We start from the raw sequence: 11710 nt of genomic DNA on the forward strand, positions 1-11710 counted from the left end.
ATTGTCAGATTAAAGAATTATGAATAACTTCTGAAGGACAGTAAAACGTCTGCGTCTGTAGCCCAAAGTCCCTTTTTAATTCTACTAAAATCTTTTAAGCACCGCTCAGAATTTCACACAGAAATATAAACTTGCTTCAGAACAAAAACCTCCATCCGCCTCCCAGCTAACAAGGTTAACAACAAATCCAGCACAGATCCGCTCAGAATCCTTTAAGAGGGTTTCTATTCATGTGTCTCCAGAAGTCAATATAGCACAAGCATGTGCCTTTAAAGTTCACCGTGAGTTTACTGGAAGGTTTGCTTATTGTGTTTTATCTTCATCCTCATCATCACAAAGTCTTTATTCCAGTAAGACTTTCCACATTTAGAGCGAGTGGTGTGTTTATTTTCAACCTGTGTTTGTGTGTTTGTACTCTGGCTTCAGATTAAATATTATATTAAACTTGAATTCTCAGATTCACTGTAATGTTCCCACCGCTTTAAAGAGTCCAGTGAGTCACATTGAGGAGGATCTATTGGTAGAAATGTAATATAATATTCATATGTATGTGTTTATTAGAGTGTTATTACCTGAAAATAAGAATTATTGTGTTTTTGTTACCTTAAAATGAGCTGTTTTTATCTACAGAGGGAACGGTCCGCCATGTTGAACCTCCATGTTTCTACAGTAGCCCAGAACAGACTAACCAAACACTAGATCCAGATCTACACTTTTTTGCGAGTTTCGTGGCCACCGTAGTTTTTCATACACACTTTACAGCCCGCTGTCATTCACTGGTCATCAAGTAGAGACACCACCGCTAGTAAAACTTGCTATATTTTTGTATTAATGTGTATTTTATTTGGGCTTTACTGCTGGAAACATTATTGAATGATGTCTGATTCTGATTCTTTTTCCCCTAAATATTTCCTAATATAGTTTCTTTTAATCCATAGTGACAGCTGTAGAGTGAGTGGGGGGGAGAGAGGGGATGCTCCTGTTTACATTCCCCCAGACGCAAATTCATCTATTTCCTGGGTGTATATGTAAATAAATAAACTGTATATAATGGTTTAATTTCTTGTTTATTTTCTATGTTATTCTATGAATTTATTAAATATGTTTCTGTGTGTGAAGCATGAAGAAACTGCAGACTTTCATTTCATCATACAACCTTGTGCTGCCTTGAGATGCCACTAAATCCTCCACACTGGATCCTGTTCCATCAAACTAAGACTAAAAGAATATACTGTATCATGTCTATTCATGTAAAAACTAGTAATTTAACCTCTCCTGTCTCCTGAAGTGCCTTATTCTGAAGCCTCAATCAAACCACTATTCATTGTGTAAAACCTCCAGAACTGACGTAATTAAATCAAATAGATTTTTACCTTCTGGCACCCTTCCTTCGTTAGTTATTATTTATTCACTTATATCAACTTGTATCCACTGTTGCTTACTGCTTTACCTGCTGTTGTTAACTAAAGAAAATCAAGTATTAATCCACCTTTGCACACACAAGTAAATACAGACATTTCAGTCTGCTGGACTGAGCCTCAACAATCCTCCCAGTTCCTCCCCAGAGGAAATGATTCGGTGTTCTGGAGGGGAAGAGCTGTATGATATGGGCATTTTGTCTGGCAGTGCATCACAGACAGACTAATTGGTGCTGATTTAATAGCCTCTTAATGTCACTTGAAGGTCTGGCAACAGCTGCGATTATAATTGGCTCTGGGTAGACGAGCGCGGGCCCGGGCAGGCAGACCACAGTCCGCTGACCCCTCTGTCACGTCTCGACACGGCGGCAAATATGTGTGTGTGTGTGTGTGTGTGGGGAAGTTTGACTGCGAGGAGGCCACCAGACGTTAATTCAAGGGGTCACGGTACAAGAGAGAGAAGAAGCAGAGAGAAAATCCCCATCAGCTGGTTGTGTGGGAGAGAGGCCGATGGGTGAGACGGGGGAGAATAGATCTGACGACGGGTGCATCTGCACAGGATTAAAGGGGGTCAACGGGAGAGACGAGGACCGGGAGTAAAGCTACTGCAAGCCACACACAGGATGATCGTCTCAGTCTCAAAAAACACATCCAGAAACATTTCACTGTCGACGGAGTTCACACGTAAAAATCTGATGAATGGGAGGTTGTAATGCAGTTTAAATATAATCAACTCTATTGTCACAAACACAGTCACACACAGCACAACGCACACAAATCACTTTTCCAAAATAAGTTTTTTTTTTTGGTAATTTCTGCACTTCAATTAATCAATCAAACATTATTTATATACACAGGATGTTAAAAAGGATTCCTATTGGTGGTTTTGGTTTTGGGAGTCGTCCCAGCTCCGACTTCAGACTTCCGAAGTAAATCGAACGCTTTATAATCGACATTATGCTTTTAGATTTACTCAATTGTTGTCCAGTGTTTTAGCATTAGCATAGCAGGCAGTTAAAGCAGGCGTCACATTTTCACATTTTATTGGAAGAAAAAAGAGAGATTTTGATATTAAAATTGAGTTTTTCTACATTTTTTTAGGCCTACATTGTTAAATGGTTGTACAATATAACTGAGGACGCAATCTTAAAGGGTTAAAATGACGTTTTTCATTTCACCTGGACTTAAACAAACGTTACATTAGCCAACCAGTTTAAGGTTAATCCAATGTGTGAATGTCTTGTTGTTTTTACAACAAACGAGATGTTACATGTTAATTACGGTGCTGGTAGGTGAAGTAACTGAATTTATGTGTTTCAGGAGGTTCTTCCACCCAGTTCAATGTATGTGAAACAGGCTTTGTGAGTTTATTATATTTAAAGAAACATAAATGGAAAAGGTCGAGTGAAATGCTTGGAAACGGATGAAGTCTCAGGAGGTTTGTTCTTTTAAAAATAACTTATCAACCCTGAAATCAATTTGTTCCATTTTGAGAGCTGAAAGGCCGCTCTCCTCCAGGAATGAGCGCGGCGGCGTCTGGCTGCGGAGAGCTGAACAACTGCTGTGTTTGCTTTTCTAATCCCATTTCTAAAGGAGGAACGCGACAGGTGTGCAGGCGGAGGAGATATTAATAAATCAATACCGGCTGGTGGCGAGTCCAGGTTAGAATAAATGTGATGTTTCTCTAAATGTAGCTCCTATTTACTGTGTGTTAATTATTAATATGTAGTGACAGATATTGTGGGATTGAGGATGGATCACGTAGGAAATGACCTGTGGTTTTTAATACAATAAAATCTTGTATTACTTATAAATATTACATATTAAAACGTTCCCATCAGCCTCCTTTCTGACATATTTTGAAGATTTGACCCTAAATTGATCGGAAACCACTAAAAAAAGTCTTAAATACTGACTTACAAATACATATATTTATATATATTTTATAAACAATCCTGGTGCAAACTGCTGTAGTGTCTAGTAATACTGGGAGATATGTTCAAATCCTTCACATACTGTAGGGTTTCTGTTACTGCTGTTCAGCTTTGCACTAGTTCAGTTGGATGTAAGAATACAAGAAGCTAAGTATTGAAAGTCAAACACACACAAAAAGAAATCCAACACACGGCTGTATTTTGTATTTTATCACAAAATCAAATCACTTCATTTACAACATTTGTCTTCAGGTGAGAAATGAGAGCTGTTGGAGCTCAGCGGAGCTGACGTGTGCAATAATTTGAAAGCAGTCAAATTGTGTCCAGTCAGCAGGAGCGTGAAGTGTTTTATGGGTAATAATGGAGAACAGTGTCAGTCAGGCATCAGATCTGATTTTTTTTTTCCTGCACACGACTCGCTGAAAGGCATGGAAGCCCGTTTCTGCCAATGTGACGAGGAAAAGAAATGTATTATTATTTGAATTATTACTATTTATAGTAAGAAACTCTCAATATTCTGACTTAATGACACAAAGTTGAGATTATATGTCAATATTTTCAGATATTAAGTCAATATCTTTGATACTAAGTCAATATTTTGAGACATTTCTCATTATAATGACTAACAATCCTTTTTCTTGGTCACTTTAGCAGAATTAGAGCTTCCATAGAAAGGACTGTTACTGCAGATATAAAATAAATAGAGTGCGTCAGTATTAAAGTTCAAACAGTCCACAGTGAGCTTTAATGGGCTCCCTTTGCCTTCTTATACTTTCTCATATGTGCTGCTATCGAGTTGCTGATCTCCACGTTTGTTTTGTTTTGACCAAAATACTCCACAAACTCCCCGTCGGGTCCGACGAGGTACATGATGATGGTGTGATCCACCTAAAAGACAACGAGAGGTGGCGTTCAGACAGAGATTTCCTTTATTACCTCGTCGTAACACGAGAGCAGCTTTTAACTCACAATGTAGTCGTTGTCTTCATCCTTTGGTCCCTGACTGTAATAAACTCTGTAGGCTCTGGAAACCTCGTCAACCTGAGCTCTTGTTCCAGTCAGGCCGATCAGCTTCGGGGAAAACTCTGAAAAAGGATATTACAGTGTGCATCTGTTAGACTTAATGCAATAAAAGCAAGTTAATAAAACTGTGATAAAGCAGAATATACAGATAAATACTGTGGTTGAATAATCTAAATTAGTTAAATATTTGAGGATAATTATTGGTGTTTTGGTGTGACTTCCTGAGAATATGTCTCTCTTTTTATGGCAGAACTGGGATCTCTGACCTCAAATAATTAAACATAAAATTACATTTATTCTACTTTTCTGTTTTTAAATGTAGCTCCTCTTTTTCCTATTAAATATTAATATATGACGACATGGGATATAGAGTTGATAATGCACATAAGGTTTCATATTTTGGAAATGTATCTTATCTATCTTGATACCTGTGGCCCAATAGCAGCAGTAGAAGTATTCAGATATTTTACTTTAGTAAAAGTAATAAAACTGTAGTGAAAACAGTAAAAATAGCCAACAAAAGATGAAAATTCCTTACTTTTCTACTTTATTATTCTACTTTTCTGTTATTCCTTCATATACATCACATTATGTGCAATGTCTTAAACATGCTCTGGTGTTGAGGTGGAAAAATACAAAAATACAAGCTTATAGAATCCTTTTTTTAAAAAACATTATATCCTGTTATTGTCGCTCTCCTATTATGTAGAGGAAAAATCATCACATGCATGGTTTGAAGCCTGGGAGCATCGTTGTTATTGTTGTTGTTATTGTTGGACATTTAGCTTTAAATTTTAGGTGATGTTCTGCACTTGATGGGTCAGTTTATTTAATGGCCAATAAAATGAGAAAACTACCATTTATAAATGTGTTTTTATTTTCAGAACCAAATACGGGAAACGAGCTTAAGCACTTAAATTCAAGTTGTTTATTGTCGCAGTGAAACAGTCGATCTCAGACTCAAACTGCGCTCTTACAGATAAATGTATAAAAATGTAAAATAGTGTAAATTCTTCTGATTCAACCCAATCGATGAAACCACATTTTACTCCGTATAGAAAACCGACGTGGTCGTGGGGTTTTACCTTTAACGTACGCAGCCATGGCCTCCGGCGTGTCCCTCTCGGGATCGATGGTGATGAGGATCGGCGTCAGGTTCGGGATAGGCTTTATGTTATCTGCGGAACAAACAGAGAACGTGAAGAACGTTTAAGAAGAACAAGGATACCGAGGCACAGAATCTCTCTTGTGAAACGGCTGCGTTCACCTATTTCGTCCACCACCTCGATCATTTTCTCCAGCTCGTCCGGGCAGATGTCGGGACAGTGAGTGAACCCGAAGTAGATGAGGACCCACTGGCCGAGGAAGTCCTCGTTCTTGGCGGGTTTGCCGTTGTGGTCGATGAGTGAGAACGGGCCGCCCAGCGCCGGTCGGCCAATCGATTTGTTCCGTTCTTTTTCAATCACTGCGAAAAGATTTAAAAGGTTTATTAATTCAGGCGTCAGCGCTTGATTTCACTCGACCTCCGCGTACACTGAGAGATACTCACGCTCTTCCTTTTCCTTCTTGAAGTACTTCATCGCCCCGAGCAGAGATCCTCCGATAGCAACCGTTATCGCTAAAGATTTCCACGTCACCGGCTGTTAAAGAGAGAGAGGATAAAGATCAGAGAGGAATCTTTCAGCTTGTTTGGGTTTTTTCCAGCTAAAATGTGGCAATCTGTTCGCCGTTTTCCTCCCAGACTGAAGCAGATGTTCAGATAATGAGGAGTTCAGAGATTTCCCTCTCCAGCAAACTCTGAGGAGGTTTTGTTAATAGAGAGGTCAAAGAGATTATTTAATGTGTTAAACTGTAGAGATTCTCTCTGCACTCAGAAAGAAACCTGACCTCCGCTCATACAATGCTCAGTTATTTAATTATTATCTAAACAGCAAATTATTATAGTGCTTTTAGCAATAGCAATTTTAGAACAGGGTACACAGCAGTTATTCACGACGTTTTGCTGAGAAGAATGAAAAAGGCAGCAGTCAAATTAGCAAACAAAACAATGCTGGAGATGCAGAAGGAAATCTCCTCGGGTGAAGATGAAGCCACCCATCCACAACCAAGCCTATCAGTCCCTAAAGCCGAGCCAGAATCTAAGCCTGGCCTGACTGAGGTCCAAACAAATGAGCAAGAGTTTAGGGAGTTCAAGAAACTCAAGGCCTTAGTACGAAGCAAGAGGCTCAATGAAGATACAAGAGAATACCTAAAGGAAGTTTGGAGACTCATCGAGGCAAACACCACCAATGAAGACGGTAAGAGGCTGTGGCTCAGCCACGTCACCAGTAAACCATTTGACAAGGGAGAGCCAGCACAGAACTATGAGAGATTGGTACTGGAAGACCTCGAGGACGAAGATGCGCACATTGCCAGGGCTTGAGCGGGGCTGGACCAGGGCCAAACCCTAACTCAGGTGTGGTATAGCCTGAAACAAGAGATAACTCCCAAACGTTATGTGAAAGCACTGAGACTGGACCTTTGTCATTGTCAAGATGCCGGCTGACTACACTACTGTCCGTGAAATGGATGCTGCAGTGAGGTCTTGGGATCTGGAGCATAGATACTGGGTAGGGGAAGATATCGACGCTAAAGTGGATGGAGAACCATACCTAGTGGACTATAACCTCATCTCAACCCAAGATTTGAAGGAACTCAATACTCCAAAAAGATTACAAAGGCCATTGAGACACAGAGTGGACATGTTACAACCCAGAGTGGTGAGGTTAACATGAGCTACAGATGAGATGCAAAGAGAAAAATGGTATAAAGCAGTAGACATACCAGAAACCACGGAGAAGAAACTACAAGAAAGCGATATTTCTCCGAAGGGGAAAGACAAACTGAGGAAGATAATTTCTAAAGCCACAGTATCCAGGTTCAAAAATGATTCCGGAGACCTAGGATCCAAATACATCCACACCATCGAAGGAGGGGTTCACCCACCACTGCGACAGCATCCACTGAACCCAGAAGTGGTGCAAGAAATGGACAAGATAGTAAAGGAGCTAAGGGCACTGGGAATCATCAGAGAAGAACCAAACCCAATCACCAACAGCCCAATTCAAGCGGTGAAACAGCCAGAATCAGCAGGCGGTGGATGGAGACCGCTGATCAATTTTAAGGCCCTCAATCGACGAACAGTAGCCAACACAGCGAGTCTGATCAATCCATAAAGGGGCACTGAAGACGCTACAGATCAAGAAATCCAAATCATGAATTGGCCTGGCAAAAGGATTATTTTCCTTGAGATTGGCCAAGCAGTCGCATAATACAAAAGTCAAATAAGCCCACCAACATCAGAAAATGACCTACAGAAGATACTGGGACTCTCTAACTACGTAAGAGACCACGTACTGAGCTACCATAAGTATGCCAAACCCCTGTATGCCTGTCTGAAGAAAGAAGAAGAACCGGATACAAAATCCTCCAAAAGGTGGATTTGGGAAGCCACGGATCAGGAGAATCTGGAAAAACTGAAGACGGCGATTCAAGAAGCCGTCAGACTGGAGCCAAGGAGTCTCATCACCAGGCTAGTGGCTGAAGTAAGTTGTGAAGATGACAATGCAGTGGTGAAAGTGAACAACGAAGGAGGGGGAACGGTAACCTTGTGGAGCTACACTCTATCCTCAGTAGGGAAGAAATTCCCGCAGGAGGAGAAAGAACTGGCAGCCCTGGCTAAATACTGGAGTAACATGAAAGATCTAGCCCAAGGCCAAGGCATCAAGGTTATCACCCAAAGCCAAGTACATCAGTACCTGCGGAAAGAAACCACTGAAAGCACTAAAGCAACAAACACAAGGTGGCAAAGGTGGGAAAACATTTTGCTAGACCCTGACCTTGAGATTGGCCCAGCTCAGCCAAATAATAAGAAATCACAGAAACCCCAGCAAACAGAGGAAGAACCCCATGAATGGATCATGTACACTGACAGATCGACACTCACAGCCTATTGGAGCGACATTCTCAAACAAAACGAGAAAGAACAGTTCAGGCAGAAAGGGAGAGCACCCGGAAGCGCCCAGGCGGGTGAAGTAACTACAATACTGGAAGGACTGCTAGAATTAGAGAAACGCAAAATTAAGAGAGCAAGAATAATAACAGAGAGCTACTATTGTGCCCAGGCCCTCAAAGAAGACCTCACCATCTGGGAAGAAAATAGATTTGAGGGGGCCAAGGGCAAGAAGGTAGCTCATCAAGACTAAGCTACGGCTAAAAATGGACTTAGATGTAGTACATCAGAAGGCCCATGGGAAAGAAGGCGCAGTGGATTGCTACGTACAACAGAGAAGAATCGTCTTTGTTGGAATCGAGACGTGGGAAAAGACACCCAAAGGAAGGGTGGTCCCAGAAGAATCCGTGGTGGAGGTGGTGCAGGCCGTACATGAAGCGCTAGGCCATGCAGGCACCAAGCCCACCAGGATATAATTGGACAAACAGCGACTTTGGGTTCCAATAAGCCGAATTCAACAAGTCCTCAAAGCCTGTGAAGTGTGCGGTCGATACAACGCACGGCACGGGTGTGGGTTAAAGCACGAGACCATCCGGCAGCCGCTGCAGTCCAAGCCAAGTACGAAGTATCTGATATAGTAAAGTTCTAGATAGTAACACAGTGTTACTAAAGAACAAAAATAGGAACCAAGAATGGCCAATAACACACAAAACCTAAATGGTCCTCTTCTGAATCTGGCAGGGTAGTACCTACAGGCAAGAGGCTCGGACCCTTTAACAGAGAGCTGCTCCAGTACCACCGACAAGGGGGTAACTCGGGATCTAACAGGCTTTACAGTTAATCCAAATATTATCTTATGTAAATTCATAGCTTTTGAGATAAAAAGTAAAGATTATTGGATAAAATGTCCAAACTATGAGCTAAACAGTTTGAAATTGTAAAATAAAAAGCTGAAATTATGGGATAAAATTAATCATAAATGCAGTTATCATTATGGTGACATTAGACCTCTGCTGTTAGAGTCGAACTGACACAATATTCTCTTCAGAGTATCTTTCTATATTATCAAATATATATATATATTTTTTTTTTTTTTTTTAACATATGCAACCCTATTTACGGAAGCCCATTTGTGCCAATGTAATAGAGAAAATAAAGGATTCTTTAAGTCATAATGCAAAAGTTCCTCAATATTTTGACTTTGTGACACTATGTCATTACTTTTGATAAGTTTCTCATTATAATGACTTTTGTGACACTGGCAGAAATGGGCTTCCATACCTACGTTAGGGATTAGTCATTTCAATATATTTTAATACACATAGATGTGAAAGCCTGCATTTTATAAAGCTAATAAAGATAAAAAAACACTGACACAGTCTCATCTCTGCTTGTGAGCTACACTAGCTGCAAACACCTGCCCACGGGAGGAAGAATGGATTATCTCCAAGGTCGGAAGCATCCAGTTCTGACCGTCGCTCTAGTTTCATAAATGATATCGTAGTGGAGGTAAAGCATGGTGGAATTATTCATTTTCTTTTAGGGCGCTGTCTATTCGGAAGTGGTTGGGCCGTGTGCCAAGAGACTGGGACCAGTCTGAGCACCAAGTCTAAACCACGGCTGTGTCCCATCATATAGTCCACCAATCACAATGCTTAATATAAACAAATATAACCTCTTGTAACCTTTGGTCGTGACTCTTTTTGGGGCGAGAAAAGAAGAGTAACAGCACTCTGACTGTGGCTTCTCAATCCAACAAGATCCAAGTATTATTTTAATTATACAATTCTAAATAAACTTCTCAACTGAGAGAAGTTGTTTGTCTTATGTCCTAAAGATCATTTTGATACACGACACCTACTTAGATAAAATTAGACTATATTTTGATGCCACTTACCCCAGATTTCTTGCTCTTACCTCCTTTTGAGGGCGGTGGAGGTAAAGAGGAAAATGCTCTTGAGGACTGTTGATACCACGGTTGAGTTGTTCTGTAGGTGTGCCACTGACTCACATTCACCTGTTAATGAGTAAACACAGGGGGGGAAAAAAAGAGATGTGGTCAGAGTTATAGGCTTGACTGAAAATCATCTTACACCAAACTCCAGTCAAAAAATTGCCAATTTAAGGCGGCGTTGCATGGTGGCACGACAGGTGGCGTAACTGGAGATGATTTTTAAATTATTTAGTGCTTTTCAATCCAACGGCTTCATCGGCTTGTGTTTCAATACATTGCTACCTGTAGAAATACCAAATAGTGTGAAATACCTGTGGTGAAATCGTGTTTTAAAGTCAGGTTAAACTGTAATTAGAGTTACATGGTGGGTTGCACGTACGCCACAGTGACAGCTGACTATAAAATTACTGTTATAAAAGTGGTGTTTTAGCTCAGAAGCGTGGCGACTTAACGTAACTTGCCAAAAAAAACGGCTAAATTGCCATATTTCTGAATGGAGTTTGGTGTGAGCGATGATGCGGGACGGCTCGCGTTGACCTACCGGGCAGCAGCGCGCTCTCCGCGGCCACAGTTTGTGTTTCAGTCCCGTTTCTGTCCGGTAAACACTGTGAGCGAGTCGGACATTTTGGGTCCGAGTGCACTGTTGTAAGACCTGAACGTTACCGGGAGACAACCGGCAGCCCAGGCTGTGGTACAACACACTCAGAGCCATGTTTGGACCTTGGCAACAGGGTTTATACAACGAGAGAAGCGACGGGAGAGACAGCGGCATACAAACGGCTGTTCTGGAGTCAGTTCTACACATGCGCGTTGAGTCACTATTGAACGTTCTGAACAAAAAAAAGGCTGCTCTCAGATCAGTGTCCGTGTAGCCGTTACCAAACACAGGAAATGACGTGTTTTACCGCTTCTTCTATCGTCCCTTCCGCTCACCGGCGCTCTGCTGCCCCCTGGAGGGCGGGAAAATATTGTTTTAAAGAAAATAATAAACATTTATTTATTTTATAGTTTATATAATTTTTATTATTTATATTATTTATATATTATACTTCATGTAACATGAGATGTATGCTCGAGGCTTCAAAACATAAAGAAATACAGACTTTAATATAAAAATCACACATTAAATTGACACAGTTTCAATGCATCTCAGCTGTTGTATGTCTGTATTTAATGATGCAAAATGTTTATTTAAGCAGCATTCTTGGTCCGTGATTTTAAGGCAAAGAACGTAACAAGATTAGTAATTAATAATCAATCACATAGAGGAGAGAAGTTGATGTCTAAATAGCAGTTTTGCAGTGTGAGGGCCAGTTGGACGTCAGCTCCCTGTTGATGTAGTAGTAAAGCCAGGCCACAAAGGGGAAGACTGTGATGGCGACAGCTGTGG

The 11710-nt window shown here is 40.8% G+C and overlaps 2 protein-coding genes across 3 annotated transcripts in view; both read right to left on the reverse strand.

Annotated features, from left to right (window-relative positions):
* Positions 1-3547: 3547 nt before the first annotated feature.
* On the reverse strand, positions 3548-11302 carry LOC127356204 (protein SCO1 homolog, mitochondrial). Its single transcript, XM_051387764.1, has 7 exons — positions 10862-11302; positions 10264-10383; positions 5925-6015; positions 5643-5840; positions 5461-5553; positions 4322-4437; positions 3548-4240 (listed from the first exon to the last, which is right to left on the reverse strand). The coding sequence occupies exons 1-7, from the start codon at positions 11123-11125 to the stop codon at positions 4097-4099; spliced, it is 1026 nt and encodes a 341-aa protein (XP_051243724.1). The 5' UTR covers positions 11126-11302; the 3' UTR covers positions 3548-4096.
* A 106-nt stretch (positions 11303-11408) lies between these two features.
* tmem220 (transmembrane protein 220) overlaps positions 11409-11710 on the reverse strand; it is a 4129-nt gene continuing 3827 nt past the window's right edge. For both annotated transcript variants that reach the window (XM_051387766.1, XM_051387765.1), the window contains one exon: positions 11409-11710. This exon is cut by the window's right edge and continues 26 nt beyond it. In XM_051387766.1, coding sequence (XP_051243726.1) covers positions 11604-11710 — 107 coding nt within the window. In that variant the 3' untranslated portion in view covers positions 11409-11603.

This window comes from Dicentrarchus labrax, unplaced genomic scaffold (assembly GCF_905237075.1).
Source record: "Dicentrarchus labrax unplaced genomic scaffold, dlabrax2021, whole genome shotgun sequence".
In the NCBI taxonomy this organism is placed as follows: Eukaryota; Metazoa; Chordata; class Actinopteri; family Moronidae; genus Dicentrarchus; species Dicentrarchus labrax.